Source organism: Labrus mixtus, chromosome 11 (genome assembly GCF_963584025.1).
Source record: "Labrus mixtus chromosome 11, fLabMix1.1, whole genome shotgun sequence".
In the NCBI taxonomy this organism is placed as follows: Eukaryota; Metazoa; Chordata; class Actinopteri; order Labriformes; family Labridae; genus Labrus; species Labrus mixtus.
In genome coordinates, this window is record NC_083622.1 from 24691953 (window position 1) to 24714148 (window position 22196).

General features: G+C 41.4%; 1 protein-coding gene across 6 annotated transcripts in view; it reads left to right on the plus strand.

Moving 5' to 3' along the window:
- Positions 1–22196, plus strand: part of grb10b (growth factor receptor-bound protein 10b) — a 65335-nt gene that overhangs the window by 38376 nt on the left and 4763 nt on the right. For all 6 annotated transcript variants that reach the window (XM_061051022.1, XM_061051026.1, XM_061051028.1 and 3 more), the window contains exons 6-8: positions 16131–16287; positions 20641–20756; positions 21294–21368. In XM_061051022.1, coding sequence (XP_060907005.1) covers positions 16131–16287; positions 20641–20756; positions 21294–21368 — 348 coding nt within the window. The remainder of the gene's footprint in view (positions 1–16130; positions 16288–20640; positions 20757–21293; positions 21369–22196) is intronic.

Here is a 22196-nt window from a genome sequence, read left to right on the forward strand (position 1 = left end):
CCTCCGGGCGCTTTCTGACAGACTCTCATACTCGTGTCCCTCTGTTCCTCCTTACCTCACTACTTGGCCTCCTTGCTGGAGGCGTGAGGACGCAGAGCGGGGCTGTCAGGAATCTCCGGGTACACTGTGTAACATGGCCACATGATTCCCAATTACCTCACTTTCCTCCGCTCTCCTCTCCTTCCTGTCTGTCTCTATTTTACCCTTTCCCCACTCCTCTCACCAGCTTTTCTTCATGGCTTTACATGTTTAAAGGGGAAATAATTGAAAATAATTGATCAGAGTGAGGGACGGTTTTAAAATAATGTAAACCTACATCCTTTTCATATCATGCGGCAAAAGATTTTACAAAATGTACAGTAGCTCACGCCAAACTTAACATTTAAACTGCTTTTCTGAATCTTACCAACAATGGAACACCATGAGCTGAACACCAGTTTCTGAAAATGCAACAAAAATTTCAGTTCATCAAGTGTCCACTTGAAAAGGCCAAGGCAACCCCAACTAAGCCCATATTCAAACTTTTTTTGTCTCTGTGGTTGAACTCAACATTCCTAATATGGTGACCGCCATATTGGGCTTCACCAGTTGATCTTTAGAAGCGTATGGGTAATGTTACTGAGACTACGTCCACTTTTTATACAGTCCTTGTGAAACACACAGAACTTTATAATAATGCATGAATTGGGTTTGTGTAAAAGCTGCATAATCATGAGGAACATCCAATGACAGGAGGCTGCCATCCAAAAAAAAAACTAACTTCCTGGTTCTGCTCAGGGTTTGAAATACAAATATCACTTATATAATTTGTGTTTAATGTCATTCTAAAGCTCCAAACATCTTTCCACACACAGCCAAAGGGCTGAAAAGCAGCTACTACAGCCATGCTAGTCTTAAGGAAATACTAGGAGCTTGTCCTGTGTAATCCATGTCGTGCGATGTAGAAACCTATAAGAAGCCTTAAATGCGAGGCAGTTAGCTTGTATATCCATTAATTTTCTCAGCCCAGGATCGTGACAGTCTGTCCTCAGTGGTGCCATAGAGAGCGCAGTTATGTTCTAACTCGGACACTGTGTACCCAAAGCTGCCGAAGTCCTTCTAGTGTGGGAACACTGATTTTGATCACTGGGTTGCCAGATTTTGCTGGATTTACTGTACTTGGACTGGATGTCCTGTAGCTCACTGGGCTCTCTGGTATGGCAGGATCCCCACACCATGTCTGTGTTTCATTATCTCTCCATTGGTCTGTCTATCTCAGTGTCTTGGACTGCATATGAGTGTTTATCTTTTTGTCTGTCACACGTTTTCCATCTGTCATCCCTCCATTTATTTAGGTTTTTACCTCAAACTTCTCTTTAACTTGAGTCCAAAAAAATCCAAGTGAAGCATTGAGGAGTTCTGTGCACAGTGTCCTGTAACAGTGTAGCACATCAGATGGATACTCATTCACACATGATGAAGTAAGATTCTTAAAATAGTGCATGGTGTGAGACAAGTATCCGCCAGTAAGCGCCAGTATCCGTGTCAAGTCACACAAGTCTAACTTTTTTTTACTCTCTGTTACTCTTTGTTGTAATGTTTTCTAGATTTCTACATTTTTGTAGTATCAGATTTGGAGATGAAGCCCAGATGCATGAAGTAACATGCTGTTCTTAATCAAGATGTACCCTAGAATGTATTGTAAGCATAAAACATTTTGCACGTCTTTTTTTAATCAGTTATCTCTAACGCTAGGGCAGAACATAACATTTTATTTGATAACTTACCGATTTATCTGTCACTGTACAAGTTTCTACAATGCCAAAATGTGTGAAAAGTGCATCACAATTTCTAATGATCCAAAGAATATCTTCAAATGTCTTCCTTTGTTTAAATCCTAAAGACTCTTCATTTGCTGCCGTGGATGACAAATTTAAGCAACAAACTGTTACATTGAAGAGGTTTGAACAAGCTAAAGTTTGGCATTTCTTCTTTTCTTTCCAATAACCTATTAAGTAATCCTTTCAGCTCTAACTAACCTTCTTGTTTCCATCATGATCATTAAAAAATAATATTTATGTGCTTCACATTCATTATATAATATAAATGATAAAAAGACACAATATAACATGAGTACATACATTCATTTAGGGGAACAGCTGTCGTGCATTTTTCTGAAATGTCTTCTTTTTTTTTAATGATACTTTTCCTTGGTATTCTTTTTCTGTTTCTCCTGTGAATGTATTCCTGGAAACTGCTGAGTCACAGAGTCCCCGAAGGGATCATTAACATTTGCTCTAATGATGGGGATGCTGATCAGTCCCCACCTCATCTCAATTTTCCTCACCTCTCTCTCTCTCTGTCTCTCTGTCTCTCTCTCTCTCTCTCTCTCTCTCTCTCTCTCTCTGTCTCTCTCTCTCTGTGTCTCTCTCTCTCTGTCTCTCTCTCTCTCTGTGTCTCTCTCTCTCTCTCTGTCTCTCTCTCTCTCTCTCTCTGTCTCTCTGTCTCTCTCTCTCTGTCTCTCTCTCTCTCTGTGTCTCTCTCTCTTTCTCTCTGTCTCTCTCTCTCTCTGTGTCTCTCTCTCTCTCTCTCTGTCTCTCTCTCTCTCTCTCTGTCTCTCTGTCTCTCTCTCTCTCTCTCTCTCTCTCTCTCTCTCTCTCTCTCGATGTGTGACTTTGCCTCAAGTTGAGTCAGCCAGACTTCAAAGCTGTGACACCTCCTTATCAAAAAAAACATTTTGTGAATGCTGCCAGTATCAAGTGTAATGTACTGAAGTATAATTTGAATGATGAGCTCAGGCTGCTCACAGCCTGTAGAAATCATGTGACCTGTTTTAAATAAATCTGGGCAGAAACAAGTAACAAGGAAGCTGAGATGCAGTAATGACACAGACAGTATAGACAGTATTTCCTTCGTCTGTTAAGAACAGTCAACATTATCATTATCCTTATCAATAATAGGCTTTAGGATGTAAATGTTGCATACTCTCACTGATAATGCTAGTGTGCGCCAGAAGCTGAAAGAAATCGGCAAAGTAGGCGGATTTTGAAACAGTGACAGTTTTCAATCATTTCCCCGGTGCGTATGCATCTGCATTGAGGGGTGGCAATATGTGCTTTTATCAGATAGAAAGATTGAACATAGACAGTAAAGGGTGAGAAAGAAACATGGTGCCAGGGTTGGAAATGGCAAGGGAAGTGACTGATTTCTTAAATGATCAAATGTGCCAGCCTTCGGTCCTCCCAGCAGGTTAACATCCACCTGCCTATGCTTTATTGGTTTCTCCAGTCCATATGCCAGTTTAACCTGACTTAGTCTGCATACACTTTAATTTTCATGATCAAGGTACTACTGCTGCTCCTACAAGATGCTATCCGCTCACTGGGCTTGTTTACATCTGGGTAATAGTGCGGGGAGGGCAGGTCCATTCACATATATTTATATTCTTTACTTGTGGCAAGCTACTTTTTTTACTGTGCAATATACATTTTCTGCTGTGATTTTTTTCTAAATATACATCGTCCCTCTTACTTGAATGCAAGTTCTTTATAGCTGTGGATGGCTGAATGTCTGTGCACTGTGAGGAGAAGCATTTCTAATTTTGTTGTAACATTGTATAATGACAATAAAGGCTTTCTATTCCATTCCATGAGCTTCTATGAACTGAGCTAAACCAGCGCTCCGTGATTCATGGTTTATATGAGGATAATGGTTAGTACAGAGTTCAGAAATGAAATCACCATATTGACAAGTGTAGGTTTTCAGCTTCCATGTGCCAATATATTTACCAATTGAGTGAAGAACTTTCCATAATATATGCTAGAAGCAGCCATTCTTGTGGCATAAAGGAAGACAAGAAGGGGAAGGAAAGCAAAACTACAAACACCCGGCACTTAAATGATGGGCATGGATCCATCATTCCTCCTCTCACTCTGCTGAAACATGGCATTCCTTGGCGGCCTCCGCCCTCAGTGTTGGAAATACTCCGGGGTCAGAGGCCAGATTTTTCCACTGTAAACGGAAAAGCAGAGTGGAATGCTGTCAATGCCCAATCTGTCGGCCTCAATGTGTGGGAACATCTGTGGGCCGCACAATTGTGTGTGTATTTAAAGTAAAGGTGTGTTTGTGGGAAGGTTCAGATTTGTTTATTGTGTGTGTGTGTGTGTGTGTGTGTGTGTGTGTGTGTGTGTGTGTGTGTGTGTGTGTGTGTGTGTGTGTGTGTGTGTGTGTGTGTGTGTGTGTGTGTGTGTGTGTGTGTGTGTGTGTGTGTGTGTGTGTGTGTGTGTGTGTGTGTGTGTGTGTGTGTGCGCTTAATGTCTCTATTTTCCTTTTTACAAGCAAGCAGGGATACTTATGTGTGTATAGTACATATGTGAGAGTGTTAGGCAGTGTATGTGTGTGCATGTGTGTAATGTGTATGTGTGTGTGTGTATGTGCATCCTGCTTCTCATTGAAGCACTGATGTGTTCTGCAGGCCGTGTTGCCCAAGATCAAAGGGCACATAGCGCTCAAAATGTGCTGCGTCACTCTGATTAGGGCTTTTAAATGAATTTTTCTTACAAAATACATAAACACACTTACACACAGACAGACACTTGCTTTATTGTGTATGTGCAGTGTGTGCGTGCAATTTGTACTGTTAATGCCACTTGGGTTGTTTGTATCTGTGCTATTGTTTGTTACTAATGTGGGCATAAATAGTGCGCTCAGACTGGATGTTTTATTACGCCAGTGCGTGCGTGCATCCATGTGTGTATATTTGATTCATGTCTGTCTGTTGGCCTCATTATTCATAACATTACATTTAGTCTCTGACCACAACACACACACACATGCACGCACATGTTATCTGATGCTCATTGTGGCAGAGGTAAAGAGAGCATGCAGACTGAACTTTAACTCCTTTCAGCATACATTTGTCCGTGCTGTGTTTCTCTTACTCTAGCAGTCACACACACACACACACACACACACACACACACACACACACACACACACACACACACACACACACACACACACACACACACACACACACACACACAACCATATACACATACATCACTGAGGGGATTTGCACTTTTCAGTGCTGTGTGAAATACAAATTGTTTGGCTGTTGGAGAATAAATGTTACAGAGAGAAGAGACAGGCAGGTTGCGGTTGAGTCTGGAACATGTCATGTGTCAGGGCCATATTTATCCCCCGCTGCTAAATGGAAACACGCCTCGACCTGCTACTACCACACACGCACACACACATACATACATACATACACACACTCACTAACTAACTAACTAACAGGCCCACACATGCACTAATAAGAATAATAAGGTAGCCTGCAACCATTAGTCTGAGTTATGGTCCAGTTTAAAACATGTGAAATGAAAAATGCCATTAGGGAATGTATCGTCTCTTTGCTCGCTCATAAAAATCCTTTGTGTTTATGTCAAATTTGTCCCAAAATCAAGACCATCACAGAGGAACAAACCTTGGTCTGAAATGATCCTGTTACATGCTAAATAAATGTGCGCACTTCCAGTTAAAATAGGTCAGCTACAGCAACCGTCAAACCATCTGCAGCGCACATCGAACAGCCACACTGTGGCAGAAAACTGTAAATGTAATGAGCCATCAAAAAAGCCTCAGTGACACACTTAAAATCTTGAAAAGCAGCTGTAGTTATAATGCAGAAAAGCAAACACAAAAAACAATTTATTTGAGTCTGGCCTGTCCTAAGTTTTTTTTTCCTGGCATGTTTCTGTTAGAAAGTAACATTATCAAAAAACTACAAATCTGACATTGTCATCTATAAACTCAGCTATATTGGCATACAGTAAAATAACCTGTCTAAAAACTTTGACTTGATGTGTTCATACTATACACAACCCTGGTATAATCTCTAACTGCCCATTTTGCCAGCAGGGAAACATTACTTTCAAATTTGTTTAAAACTATGTTCTCAAAGCGGACAGACAGGTAGAGCGCTAAAAGAGCCTTAAAACATCTATGACAATAAATAAAAGCATTGAAGGCATACTGTAAGGTACAGTTAGTTCATTTGAATGTACATCCTTTACCTTCTTAAATTATGTCTTCACAGTTACATTTTACATGATACATTAACAAGGAGACTTTTTTTCCCACAGCATTTTAAATTGTTTTTACTGAGGTAATGACAGGAAACTACAAGCCTTAAATACTATAAAAAGTAATTCTCCCTCTCCTTAGTTTTTTCCTGTATTAAAAATAGCTAAATAAATGTCTTTCTATGGGGACCTGACAGGAGGACCACCCTGGATCTGTAGCTGATGCACCTTTTAATGGTCCATCCTTCACTCTTTGTCCCAGAAGGCAAGCGGTGTAAGATTAGAAGACACAACTTTCACCCTGCTAATAGAGCAGGATCCCATTACTCCTGCAGCTAATGGGAATCCCTGGTAATGTTTGCTCTCTGCTCTGTCTCTGTATCTGTCTCTATAATTTAGAGTTTAAAATGTGTCTGCTTGTGCATTTGTCTACCTCGAGCAGACTACTGACTCTGCACAGATATATTGATGTAAAAACGATTTTACTCAGCAGATGATAGAATTTAATCTGACAAATTTGTGTAGCCATAAATGCCTAAATACAAGGTTATACGCATGCGTCTGGGTTTGTGTGTCCATGTGTTTCACAGAGAGAGCAATGTGTTGCTGCCTGTAGGCATTTCATCTGGCTAAACTGAACTGAGCTGCTGGACTCATGTAGGTCAGGGAGACTTCATCTCCTGCTCTCTTTCTGCCTTTGCCTCTGTCTCTCTCTTTCTGTCTCTCTCTCTCTCTCTCTGTCTGTCTCTCTGTCTCTCTCTCTCTGTCTCTCTCTCTCTCTGTCTCTGTCTCTCTCTCTCTCTCTGTGTGTCTCCTTCTCTGTCTCTCTCTCTGTCTCTCTCTCTCTGTCTCTCTGTCTCTCTCTCTCTCAGGGAAAGTAGGACAGCTCAGATTTCTGAAGCTGCTGCTGTGAAAGGCAGAAAAGGAGGGAAGAAAGTTAAATATGCAGGAGGAGAAATTGAGAAGCTACTTAAACAGCAATAACATTCATTATCAAGCAAAAGTGATGAAAGTTTATTTTTTGTGTTGCTTTTTTGGCATGCACATAGGCATTCAATGATCTGCTATACTATAAATATGTTCCTTTTTAAATTAACTTCTGCATTATTAATGTTACTGATCCATTAAAGAACTATTATTGGACATCATGTTAAAGCGACAGCTCAAGGTAAAAAATTGAGTCACACGACGATATGGAAGTGAGTGATGTGTCTTTTTCTGTCTACCAAATGAATACAAAGCCTAATGAAGCATGATAGACAGGCCCCTTTTATTTAAAGAGGAAAAATAGACATGAACAGCCACATGAAGGGAAACAAATACTGTTACAAATTTGGCCTTAATCTTCAAAGTTTTGGTATCACAGAGTATATTTAAAAGCTTTAAAGCTCCTTCACAGGAACATTGAGACAAAGACACACAAGCAACTGGACTCAAAGAGCTGGCTTTGGCATCTGTGTCAGGGGAGAGAGGAAAAGAGCGAGGCAGAGAGAGAGGGAGAGAGACGACACTGTGATCTTGGCATCTCCAGAGAAAACTCTGTGTTATGGGACAGTTTGTACAGAGCTATGGGACATACTGTGATTCCTCTGAACAGGAAATGACTGTTTGCAGTTGCTTGAGACGCTGGACGACTTCTTCTTACGCCCTAAGCACACATGGACCTTTAGGTGCCTCTCTGCTGTCTTCCTTTAACATTTATTACTTTTTCTTTTTGCTGGTAATTCATATCTTTATTGAAGTTTCATTGACAGTCATCCCTAGAATCATTTCAATAATCTACTTGAACAAACTGTGACCTTTTTGTACTTGACAATGCTCGTCGTACAACCAGTGGAACATTTCCAGGATATATCAAAAATCATGCCAGTGATGTCATCATTTGTTTGTCCAATCACATTTCCCCCCGCCCCCTCCTTCTGCCCTCCTGCTGTAATTGGACAATGGCTCCAAATCAGCACTGGTCTGAAAGGACATTTGCTGCCTGGGGTTTGCTGGCAATCAGCCCCCAGTGCACAATTAAGCATCTGCCCCCACTTTTACTCCTGTTGGTAAAATATTTGGCTCCATGCGGGGTCTTTCTCATCAGGAAGTGACAGCAAATACTGGAGAGACTGTACTTGCATCATCTTAACCCAGCCAAGGTTGCCTATAAGTAATGCTCTGTTTGTGTGTAAGAGAACATAGATATGTTTACTCTTTCTAAAGGAAGTAATATACACACTCATGGATGTTTTGGTCAAGAATGTTGGGGATTTGGGGGGCAAATAACAAAATAGATTATGGCCTTATACGTTTAGAAAATGTGTGAGCAAAGAGCCCATATAAAGCGCTTTAATGGTTCTCCATGTTTTAATGACAGTAGACATTAAAAAAATATTGGGATTTTCTTTTTACAAATATTTTTAGGAGGCTTTTATGCCTTTTAATGTGGAGGAGGAGAGCGGATGAAGTCAGAAAAAGGGATGAGAGAGGGAGGAATGACTTGCAACAAGAGCCGTGGGTTGGAATTGAACCCAGAGTGCCCGCTTTGAGGACTGTAGCCTCTGTACATGGGGAACGCAACTTAACCAATAGGCTATCAAGTGCCCCTGATAGAGGGATTTCGCCATGCATCAGAAGTTACTTGTCGGAATAGAATCCACAACTGTCAAACCAGTATAACCATTAGGTTATTAATAGATATTTAACTTCAAATAGACATTTAACCTCCTCCTCTCTACCTTGAGATTACTTCTTCTTCTTCTTCTGTTTGGTTACTCTGTCTTTGTATAACAGTAATGTTCATGGCTTTTCTAAGACTCTGGCCTAAATCTGTGCTGCAGGACCTCCTTTGCTAATTAAATTCGACCCGGCTCAGCTCCAAAATTTTCCGACCTTCAACTTTGTGATCCTGAGTGGGTGTTAGGGCTCCATTATCCCTCACAGACAGAGCAGGCTCTGTGGGCTAACTAACTACACAATATACAGTGTACGGTCTAATGCATGGCTGCACAGGGGCAGGGATGGCAGCCCTCCACTGTACATGACTCTGTATTGTTGGTGTTCACTGGGCGTCTTTACCCGCCTACCTTTCTCTCTATACCATCACTCCCCCTATCCACCCACCTCTCCCCCCCTACCCCCCCCCCCCCCCCCCCCCCCCCCTGTCCACTGCCCACCAAATCCCTTTCTGCCATCTTTTGCTTCACTGAGCCCAGATAGGCCTTTATGTCTTGGGTCTTAATTTGACCCAGTAATTGGATGACAAGGGACAGTTCACCATCCCTTCCTCATGAGTCAGCAGAGTTTTCTTGGCTCGCGCCTCCCACCTCTGCTGACTACAGGCGCTGAGCGGGTACGGCCAATTGTCCAAGACCCATTCAGGTTTTTTTTTTGTGTGTGTGTCTGTTTGTGTGTGTCCATCTCATCATCCGGATGCCAGCTTCCAGGGGGCGGCCGAGACCACACACAGACCTATATTACAGTTCACGGTGCTTTATAGAGGGCACTTGTTACTCGGAATATGACGCTGGGGTGGGTCGTGTGAGCTAAATCAGCTTATCAATGGCTACAGTTCTTTTTTGGCAAGACGTAAAGAGGTTTTGTAGGGCAGTGACAGAGCAGATAAAGCTAAATGTGGACAGTGGAGGGGTTTGTTTTGGCAAGACTGATGACCTGCTATAAGCCAGGGCCTTGTACCTACCGATATAGAAGGCAAGTAAATCCCTGTTCAATAAATCTGTGAAGCCAAGACAATGCTACATTGTTTGTGAAAAGGAAGTTATCTAAAATCTTAAAATCTGATCAAGATATGTTGCAATGTAGATTTTCCCCTCCTGCCATAACTGGGTATTTTCCCCTAGAGCCTGTTGCTTGTAACTTGGTGTAACTGCTTGCTTATAAAGTCTAGTTTTACTCAAGGGCTCTTTGAATACCATGTTATATTGTTAAAATCAAATCTTAAACTGCTCTTACATATGATCAATTCTAGTCAATTTCTTATTTAGATTTCCATTATCTCAAAATCATCATTTAATTACGTACCCTGGATTAGTGGGGGTTTACTGCATTCACCTTACTTCCTTGTTTTAGCACCAACTGTTGTAATGGTACCAAAAGAGTTTGAACAATTGGGTGCTGATATCTTGAATAGTAGATGTCCTTTAATGGCTGTGGTGGCCTCAAGGCACTGCTCCGGGCAAGAAAGTCCCAGAGGTACATGCTCATCAGCTAGAATGGTCCCTTTGTTTCAATCTTCCAGGAAGAGTTTAGACGCAGGGTTGAATTTGCATATTATGTGACATGACTAGACACTGTCTGGCACATGTATGTTTTGTTTTAAATAAATGTGATTAGCAGTCTTTTATAATGTTTTTTTATGATATTACCATCATTGACTGTTCTCTCCCCTACGCTCATTATCCAGGTTGTCTCCCTTTTTAAACAGCTTCAAATTGCCTGCATGTAATGGATCCTTTAAGTGTGCGTGTATGCCTAATGGCTAATAGTCTTTTAGGATCGTAATCTCCCACAGTAACTCCTATCTGATGTAATGGCATGTAATGTGTACGTAATACCAGTGGAACTATTAATAGAGCAGCAGCCAATTCTCAGAGAGATGGATGCGTGTGAGTTGCTAGGCGTGCACACACACGCTTGTGTAAATACTTGAGTTTGCACAAAGCACGTTCTCACACAGCACAGTTTACTTTCTCTTTGTCTCGTTGAGCCCCATCTAGTTTCTGTTGAAGTCTGCCTTTGTGTGTCTGTGTGTGTGTGTGTGTGTGTGTGTGTGTGTGTGTGTGTGTGTGTATCTGTGTGTGTGTGTGTGTGTGTGTGTGTGTGTGTGTGTATCTGTGTGTGTGTGTGTGTGTGTGTGTGTGTATCTGTGTGTGTGTGTGTGTGTGTGTGTGTATCTGTGTGTGTGTGTGTGTGTGTGTGTGTGTGTGTGTGTGTGTGTATCTGTGTGTGTGTGTGTGTGTGTGTGTGTGTGTGTGTGTGTGTATATATCTGTGTGTGTGTGTGTGTGTGTGTGTGTGTGTGTGTGTGTGTGTGTGTCTGTGTGTAGCAACTGTAATATACACCAAATGTCCAATATGTGTCAATATGTCTCAAGATTTGTATGTGTGTGTATGAACATCTGGGTGCCTGTGTGTCTGATGGTATGTGTGTGTTTTGGGTGTGTGTGTGTGTGTGTGTGTGTGTGTGTGTGTGTGTGTGTGTGTGTGTGTGTGTGTGTGTGTGTGTGTGTTTGAGTTGCCTGAAGCTCTCAGTCGTTCCTTAGGGGATTACATCACAAGGAAGTTATCAGACCTGAGTCATCACAGAGGTTGAGAGGCCCTGCTCTGTTCTGCTCTTCCATTTAAATGAGGACACGGTTAAAAGCATCGAAGATACAGATAAATCTTAAGGAATCTTTTTTTCTTCCTTTTATACTTTCCTTCATTTTTTCCTGTCTTGCTTCATACTCTCATACTTGAGTCACTTTCTTTCTGTGTCTTTTCTTCCTTGCTTTTCTTCTGCCCATAATACTTTCTCTTTCATTCATCATCCATCTCTTTCTTTAACACCTTCATTCTCCCCTTCTTTACTTCTTTCCTTCTCTCTTGTCTTTACCTACACGTCTTCTCCTTTAAGACGGTGAAGAAGTAGAGTAGGTCAGTTGAAATGTGTCACGTCGCTGTCAATTCTATCTGCTATCTCATTCCTTCCACTCACGTGGCAGTCTAATAATTTTCCAACAGTGAAAGATAAGATTTCCATATCCCACACTTAGTTTGTTCATTTTATTTGTTTGCAGCATTTGCTTAGACAGCCTATAAAGTCACCTGTGGCACATACAAACCTTAATGTGTTAAGGAGCTGTTTTTCTTATAATATTTTATTTCATCAGAAGTTGGTTATTATTTATTATTGCTTACTTTTTGAGATGGCATCTCCTGCCTTTATGCTCTCACAATGTATTTCCTCATTCAATTGTTTTTTGTTTGAGTTAAGTAGATCCCCAAAGAAACTAACATGCTGTTTTAAGTTCATCTCAAATTAAACTACCATACGATTCTGAGCTTCTTCTTGAATCCTCTACAATAAATGCTCCACAATTTGTTGCCTACATATACATATCAGTGACTGACCTGGGATACTGCACATGTATTCAGCCTGAATTCGACCTCTAAAGATCTGACTACCCTGTTCATATAAGACTGTAACTCCTTACTAAACCAGATCATTAAACAGGACTTAGCTTAATGCTGTATGTCAAATAGGATTTTAGAGCTTGCAGTGTTATGTTTTTGCCCTGCTGATTGAACATAGTATAGTCAGTGGGGATTATTTCCCTCATATTTTTACATTATATTCAGAATTGTCTATTCTTATTATTTAATTACGTGCAGTTTTTCCCGAATCTAGAAATTACAACTAAATAACTAACCATTATTCTTTTTGGTCATCACAGAATGATATGACAATATATGAGGTTAACAATGTGTTTTACATCTGAGTTGAACTAACCTTTAAGATTTGGAGCCTGACATTAGAATTGACTAACGAGACTTAAACTTGTTGTTTAACCCCACCTCAGGGTTAAGATAATCCTGCAGTTATGTCAGTTTTAAAGCCAGGTCAGGTAACACAGGGTTTGTTTACTTATTGTCAGCAAAGGTTAAACATAGCAGTACTCATATTTGTCCTAACTGTGGCAAAAAGTTAGATGTCTATGTGTATCTAAGCTCTGTGGTTAACAGGTTTAGTAACTTTAATAATTACTGAGTTCAAAAATTTGTATTGCAGCATCTCTGATGTGTGCTTCCACCTTGGGGCTTTCCCCTCTGGCTGACTTACTGTGACGTAGACGAGGGTGTGTGTACTGGTCTATGTGAGGAGGTGGGGGGGTGGGTGGGAGAGACAGCTGTGCTGGCTAGATATGTAGTTAACAGTAGGAAGCATTCATAGTGCACATTCTGCTGCAGTGTGTCACCAGACAGTCTCTCTCTCTCTCTCTCTCTCTCTCTCTCTCTCTCTCTCTCCCACTCCTTCTCACGTCTGTCTGTCTGTCTCCTGTTTCTTCCTATCCCCCTCACACACACCCACATACGTGCCTATGTGCTGCCATTCAAACACACATACACACACACACACACTTTTCTCTCTCTCTCTCTCTCTCTCTCGCTCGCTCTCTCCCCTCCCCCAGCCACAGACTTCCTCTCTTCCTCTCCAAAGTTACCCGCTGTAGTAAATTAAGACATATCTCTTTGGCAGCTACCAGTTTTACCATCATTTCCTCCTTCATGTTCAGGAACTGTGCTTATTCCTGGATTACACCCCCCCCCTTCCAAACACACTTGTTCTAACACTCTAACCCACACACATTAAATTGTCTTGGTAGAGTAGGTTATAAAAGAAAAAGTAGCGTGAAGGACTGCTGTCACCTCTCCCAGACAGGGTGTGTCAAGGCTTTTGTCTGCCTGATGGCGTATTAAATATCGGAGTTGGGGGGGGGGGGGGGGTCTGAGTGCGTGCATGTTTGTGCGTGCATGTGTGTGCAAAAGTCTCAAGTTTTTTTTTCTGTTCTATGGAGAAAAGAATGTTGGCACGAAGCTAGCCGCCAGGGGAGGAGGAGGAGGAGAAGGTCGGAGTGCTCAAGTGCTGCTCCAGGTTTGTTTCATTTCATTTGCTCTGTAATGAGTCTTGTTACTGCTGCGAGAGGCAGAGAGATCTGACTGGGGAGTTCAAAGTTAAGCCACAGGGAAGGAGGAAGGGAGGGAGAGAAGGAGGAGGAGGGAGGAAAGGAAAGGAGCAAAGCAGGAAGAAGGGAGGGAGAGGAAAAGAGAAGCAGAGACAAGCCCTCACTTGCACACTTTTAGAAGGCAAAGAAAGCGGCAAAGACCAACTTTTTCACTCCTTCCTTTATCCTTCCTCCTCTTCTTCCTCCTCTCTGCCCTACACCCTTCTCAAATGATCCCTGCTCTGAAAAGATACTGAAGCTCGCAAAGAGGTCTGAAAAAGTTGCCTGGGTCTGTGCATGACTGTGCGTCTGTGTGTCTACTGGACTGTGTGTGTGTATGTGTGTGTGTGAGCCTGGGTCTGTGTGGGAATGATTACATCAGCCTGCTGCAGCCTTATGATTGGTTAGCGAGCGTGTGGTTTGATTCAGTGTGCCTTGGAGCCCGTGGCTGAGGCTGTAACCCTTTGTGAGGGGGAGAGAGAGAGAGGGAGAGGGAGTGAGAGAAAGAAAGATAGTTGTCAGACTCAGCCGGCACTGGAAGCACTGTACTGTACCTGCTGCCATCTGATCAGTCTCTCAGTGTGTCTGTCCTGTGAGCTGAGCAGACAGCGGCTTTAGGTCACAGAGACATTTCTTTTTTTTTTTAAAGACAGATAGGGAGCTGGCAGCCTACACAGACTGAAGGACTTATCTGCAGGCTGTCTGTGACAGGTAGCACAACTGCATCTGTCAACTGTCGGCATTCAAATTTGTCTTTCTGGAGGAGACAGAAGAGCGAGGTTTCCTATCTTGGTGACTGTGTGTGAGTGTTTGGTGTGTGTGTGTGTGTGTGTGTGTGTGTGTGAGCGTACCGGGAGCCAGGCTCACTCCAAAAAATGCCTTCGTGTTCCCCGGACTGCTGCCTATTGCGGGCCGTGGAGGTAAGACCGTCGCTCTCTTTTCTGTCTCTTATCTCTCCCTGTGTGTCTCTGCCTCTACTCGCCTTCTTCTCTCTTGTACATTTTAAGACCATTCCTCTTTGACGTGCTGCTGTGAGGCGACAAACTGACTGTGTAAATACCTTTAAGGCTGAAGACAGTTTGTCTTTTTTCAAGATGTGAGCACAGCCGTAACGTAAAAAAAAGGAGTCAAATACGTCAGCGGCTTTGATTGATTCAAGGATTCCTTTTTTTTTTTTTTTTGCTTTTGACCATTTTGGATAGAAAGAGCGCCTCAGGCCTGCTTTGTCCGAACTGTGATGCTATGAGGCTGCATCTCTGCTAAAGGAGAGAGAGAACAGAATTCTTCTTTGTCATGCTACAGTATGTGGGAAGTGTGTATATACATGACATGTGTAGGCTTAGCAGGCTGGATTCCTGTGTAGGCTAACAAGGCTGGATTCCTCTGTAGGTTCAGAAGGCTGCTCGAGCTCTCTCTGTGGGCCATTTGATGCGTTTCCTCTCAATGTGGCTGTATGGTTTCTTTTTGAAAAGCCAACCTGTCGACTCTTAGAGGAAGTGAATGTAGGAGTATTGGCTACAAATCCGATGGCAGCTGCACGTCCTGGATTTCATTTCTTGTTCAGTTAAGCTATAAAAATGTAAATGGATGTTTCTTGCACATATGGGACTCTAAAGTGGAGTTTAACCCACACAAAGCCTAATGTTGCTATAGAGAAATGACAGTAATAATGTAAGTACAGTTTATTCTGAACTGATAGTTTAGACAGAAAGTATAATTCAACATTCTTTATAACAACGTGTCCATTGTATTTTGACTGACCCATTTTCAATTTAATCTTATAACAACAAACGCTTAAACATATTTACTCCTCATGTCTCATCTTAGCAAACATGCATTGCATACATTTTCATGATAAGCTATAATTGGAAACACCACGCTTACTTCCCCCTTAGCTACACTTAAAGTATAAACCCGTTTGCTGTAAGCAGTCCTGCTGTATGTTCACAGGAGCAGGCGCTTGTTTTTACTCAACACTATATTTGTGTCTATATTACGCCAACAATATACGCTATAAGAAATGCTCGTCTGTGATTTCTGAAACCGCAATTGCTACATAGACTTGAGTGCCTGTTCTTTTCTATTGTGTGCTGTAATTACAGGCCAGTGTATGGTATAGTGTCTGTATGTTAAATGCTAAAGTAGTGTCTGAAGGAAATTGCCATCTTCACCCACCTAATAGACAGATTCTTCTAAAATAAGACATCTAAAAATGATTCCATTCCAACCGTTTGTTTGATTCATTAATTTCACAGATGGTGTTCCTTCTCTTTTTTTCCCTTTTTAAAAAAAAAAAAAACTACCTCAATATAATCTCTATGATATAATATCTACTCGTGTATTTTTTCTCTTCATAGATTGTGAAGATCTGCAGTGAAGACGGCATGTGTAAAGTCGTGGAGATCCCAGCCGACATGACCGCCAGAGACCTGTGCCAGCTCCTGGTTTATAAAAGCCATTGTGTAGACGACAACAGTTGGGCGCTTGTTGAACACCACACGCTGCTTGGGCTAGGTAAGGGGCAGTGCCTTGCAGGCCAGAATTATTGTTCACAGTTCACAAAAAAATGCACACATGAACACACTTTCTCACACACAAACTCTTGGATGTCGGGGTGGGCCGAGGGATGCGACACAATCACTGACACAGGTGCTTTCACATGTATGCATGCGTGCACACATATTGGGGCAGACAGACAGTTCAGGCAAAAAATTCTCACGCAGGCATGTATTCAAGCATGAGTACATGCTATACAACATATGCACGCACATGGCTGCAACATCCAGTGATCTAATCATGTACAACACAGTCACTGTGTGAGAAACCTACTGTAGCTGTGCAGAAATTATGCAGACAATGTAGGGGTATGTTATCTCATGAAAACCTGAGGCAGACATTTAGCTTCTTGTTATTGGACAAACACTTGCTGATTAGCATGTGTGCAAGCAGAAAGTGACGGAAATAGACAGTGCATGGACAACACATGAGGTCAGACCTTCTTTAGCTGTGACGGGGCTAACTCGATAACAAGATTCCTGAGTTGCACTGAAGGCCAGATGATAAATTATGTCGAATTTGCCCAAACCTGGAGCTAATTACATGTGTGTTTGGATACATAGAATGATTGAAGTGTTGACTGTCCTGTTGGTGGGCCATTGTTAAAACTTAAAACAACTGTCAGACCTCTTAAGAAACCAGCAGAATATCTCTTTGGTCCCCACTCTTCAATGAACAAAGGCAGTTATTGATAAATGTTACAGCCCTGAAGCCTTCATCACAGAGTAACTTAATTTATTGTTAGAGATCGGGAGAAAAGTTTCTGGTCCATGCGGAGGATAATGATAGCAACAGAGAGGATCATATGATTTCTGACATCCTTGGCTGCTATTTTTAACACGGACCGGCTCATTTAAGGTCAGCAGGCCGCTTTAAAACAGATCAGACTGGGTATAAACAAATATCCACGACAGTTCTACTCAACAGTATTCTGCGTCCTGAGTGAGTTTTTCAGAGCAACTGTCTTGAAGAAATTGATATTATGATGTTTTGTTTCTTTCAAGTGTCACCAGTAGGGGATAAAAAGAAGTGCTTCGAGTGAGAACCTGCAGATAATAAGTAAAAAGTAGAGTAAAGGTCATAATTAAAGGTTCTAGATTAGGAGATGATAAGCTGTAACTGAACACTGTGATGTTATCACATCGATGACACCGCAGAGAGGTTTAGGTGATAATTATCAAAGCCTACTTTTCATGACAGTAGAGCCCCTACAACAGACAGACATTTAAGTACAGTGTAGTATAGGAAGTAAAGCACACAATACTATGAGTATTTTTCAGTGATAATAAAAAAACTTTCAATTTACTGATGCCTCTTTAGAACAAGACCATCTGCAAGAAGATCGGCTCGTTCTATATCTTGTCATTTTTAATAACTCGTAGGATTCCCACAAAGTGATTTAGTGCTTACAGACTCAAAGAGTCTATGCTTTCATTTTCTCTGGCTAAGTTTCACTGTGAGTAGAGTGACATCGATTGGACCATAAGATATACAGTGACTTTTTGTCGGCAGTCGCTTCTACAGGACAGGATCAGTCATAACATAATGCAAACCGTTTTTGTGATGAGTTCCTCACTGCAGATAAGGTTGTACATTGTTGCCTTTGACTTGGCTGGTGATAAGCAGTTAGCAGTTAGCTTGTCGTACAGCATCCATAGATTAAGGAGTTTACATGTGTTGAGGTATATAAGAAAGTCGAGGGAAGGTTAGTAGCACATTTATAAAAAGAAATAGTAATAATCCAGATTGCTCACAACACCGAATGTGAAGTGTCCCAAGAAATGTATCAAAGTTTAAAACAACACTCAAAGAGATGATATATTCGAGGGTTTAATTGAACGCTGTATAAAGAAGTGTATGTGTTTTGCTGATTCTGTGTTACACTTGGCAGTATAACAGTAAGTTTGAAGAGCCGTGGCCAGCTGAATGTTAAAAAACCCAACCTCCCCCTGAGGAAAGGGTGATTATAAAGCACTTATGGAGACAAGTTGAGCCTGTGCTCTGCACTCGTGTCTGTATAGTTTAACAGATGTGGGAGAGAAGGGGGGTGTAGTTTTATATAAAGCTCTAAAGCCTGGAAGTGAAACATGCTGTAGAAAGAGGCAGGGTGAAAAAAAAAACATGTTAAAACACTTAATTTCACTTTTCTTTTATTCTGAAATCTTGTTTCAGTGTATATTTATGTTTTGCCAGATTTAGTCTACAAACCACACCGTCTGCCATGCTGTCATGTGAGGAAACGGTTATAAGATATATTGTGCTATTTAAAGTACCCCTCCCTAAGTTCTAACCTAATATTTCATCATCCCTCGTGATCTGATTACACTTCTCATCAGAGCTGCCAACACGATGCTGCCAAACACAGTTTGCCCCCGCTTCTTGTAGATGACATCATCATTGGCTCGCCTTCACTCTGTTCTATTATAACCTGCCTTCTCTTCTGACTCACCTGTATGCTTCCATTTTAAAAACTCTGAAAGAAGTACTGATCATATTTTATGTTCAGGAGCTGCCGTAAATGTCATCAGCATGCTCACTGTTCAAATTGAAGGGTGTTGCATGTGTCACTGCAGAACCAGGACCTGTCTGACACTGTGTGTGTCTGTCTGCTCATCTGGAGTTTTGACTCTCACTAAATATTAGAAACTTAAAATGTGTTAGCTGCTGTTCAAAAGGTTGAAACATATTCTATTTGAATACATTTCTGGTCAAATTCCATTTAGTAGCATTCACTATCTCTCTTTATATGTTTGCACTGTATACAGTATGTATGACATATTCATTGCAGTAGTTAAGAATTTTTACCAATTATTTTGTCTTTTTTTTTTAAAGCTCTGAACGGCATTTTATGCAGCCAAACAATCTGGTACTGTATCAGGAATTGTCAAACGCAGCGGTTGATGAAACGATTTGATTCCATAATTACTTGGCCTTTCAAAATAAAATCAACTGTTTCTTTTTCTCCAATAAGAAGCCTACACAGCAATAAAATATACTTTCATGTGACGAAAGCAAACAGTGCAGTGCTTAGCAGAGTGAAAAATTATTCATAGCTAGCAATCAACAATCAGTGTTGAACTATAAAAAACACCATAAAGATATTTAATTGTGTTTTTTTTACTAAACTGAGAGTTGAGATCATTTAAGCTGTTTTAACACAAAATAAAGCAGAATAATATAACAAAACAGACATTGTCATTGGTATAGTCTGTAGTTGTTTGATGTTTAAATGCATATTTTTACATTTCACTGTTGGCAAAGGTTTTCTCTGTATGAACAAATCTCAAGATCTGTGATTGTTGTTGTCTTTCAATGTCTTCTCCATTGAGTACAACTTTTTTTGTCAAGTTGTGTGTTTACTGTATGTTGGCTTAGCCCTGAAATATGTGCATGTCAATTCTTTGAAAATAATTGGATACTTATAAGTTTAAGTGCGCTCTCTGTACGTCTGCCTTGCACATGCATGTGCTGTAATTCTTCATGTGTGCTCATGTGGTTTAGCGGTGGACAGGAATAGTTTAGGAGTGAATCCAGCAATGTTTCATTTGAAAAGAGCGGTCTATTCCCGTCTATCACTGCCCACTCTTTTACGCTGCTGAATGGACTAAATTGGCCCTTTGAGATAAGTGACTCCGACTTCTACTTGTCACCCCATAAAGGTTAACATCTGTGGGACAGCGAGGTAGTGTTTTCAGGGTGAGTCACTGTCACGAACAAGAGTGAGTCATGAGACAGGCGACAAAAAGGGGAAAAAGACGAATCGTGACAACGCTGAGAGAGACCCGAGAGAGGGCAGAAAAAAGGAAGAAGAGAGGGAAACATGAAATGTGATAATGATGTGAGATGGAGCTGTAAAGTCTCTCTGAAGTTCAAAAAAAGACATCCCAGTTTTATGGCAGAGGTTCAACAAGTTACAACATTTTAATTAAATCCGCTGGGGGGGAAGGAAGTCTTTCATTAAAGGCATGACAGAGAGAAGTCGTAATGCCGTTGGAATTGACTGAGTCATGAGCGCTTTCAGCATCACAATGGCAGAATTTCAATCAGCAGGACCTCTGACCAACACAAGGAGATCACAGAGTATTTGGTTTTCAACTGAAAAAGGAACGCTTCAGTCTTGCTGAGAATCCCTTTGACCACTAAACAGGTCCAATAAAAATAATAATTTAGTTTATTAAATCCTGATAGCCAAAAAATCCTTCGGAATATTGAGTGTGTGGTCATTGATGTTCAGGCGGGGGTTTATATATATATATGACAGACGATGTTATACCTTGTTTTTATTCCTCATTCCACATTTCGTCCCTTCAGAGCGCTGTCTAGAAGACCACGAGCTGGTGGTTCAGGTCCAGGCCTCTATGAACAGTGACAGCAGATTCCTCTTCAGGAAGAACTATGCCAAATATGAATTCTTCAGAAACCCTCTGGTAATTGCTTTTCTTAACATAACATGTCACTCCTGGCGTCTTCTCATTGAAATATGTCACAATTTAACATTTTTTAAAAATGCAACTGTGGCGACAGCTTGCGTTGATTTTGTTCTGCATTTTTTTATCATGTGAAACCTCCTTCTTAAGATAAGTTTGAATAAATGGTTTAGGATATGTCAGTATTAATATATGAAAAGACTCCATTGTTATCTTAACAAGGGAAAACAAAATATTGAATGGCTTCTCACCTGGTTAGTAAAGAAAAGCAATAAAACAGTAAATAAACAGGACAAAGAAATAGGAAAAAAATAGATCTTAAAAACTTAATAAGTGGCAACTGTAATGATTTTACCACTTTAAGGTGAGCGATCCGGCCATGTTGCTAATGTTTTTAGTTTCTGCTTCTTTTTTTTCACATGTTCCTGTAAAATACTGTGACAGATGACTCCTGATGCGTTTTACATGAAGTCGCTTATTCATAAATTCCTCTCAGTTGATGATATTTTCTGCCTGTCTGCCTCTTTTTTATACCAGACGTTTTTCCCGGAGCAGATGGTCGCATGGTGCCAGGAAACCAGTCGTACTATTCCACCATCTCAGCTCCTTCAGGTACATACAACACACACACACACACACACACACACACACACACACACACACACACACACACACACACACACACACACACACACACACACACACACACACACACACACACACACGTTCCTCTCTGTGTGTCTCGCATTCTCTCCTCTTCCTGACACGCACACAGCTCAGTTTACCTCGGAGTCAGCAGCCTCCACATAGTGTACAATCAAGCTGACATAGCTCACCTCTGACCCTGAGACAGTGTGTCTCGTCAGAGCCGGCAGTAATAACTACTGTTGATCCCCTGTTGACACATGACTGTCTCGGCACACGCACTGCAGGCCCGACACTCGCGACGGATGGAATTAGCCAGTCAGAAATAGAACATGCAGTCCCTCACTCGCCTAGCGGGTGTTTGCATAGTACAAATTTGCACACCTGTGTCATGCTACCACACACCCATTTCACAAAAGACATGCAGAGGAAAGAAAAGTCTTGGGATTTTGCAGAGCTTTGGTCTTAATGGAGGGTTTTCTCTGCCCTGCATCAAGTAGTGGAGCTGTCAGAGGCAGAGCCACCGCTGGAATCATTCCCTTCATGCTCTGCACCAACAGAAAGCTTTTAACTCTTCCGCTCATCACGTAGATGTTCTGCTCTGTTCTGCTCCATATAAAGGAATCGATATATGTCTGGAATCCCCAGTGTTTTATTTACTCTTCACACAACATCTTTGTCGGCAGTTCTGTCAACACCAAGACGCTTCTCTGACTCAAGCTCAACCAGGTGTTTCTACATTATTTGCAATTGTGCAAGATACTTCTGTCAGCCCAAATCAGCAAGCTGGAGTGC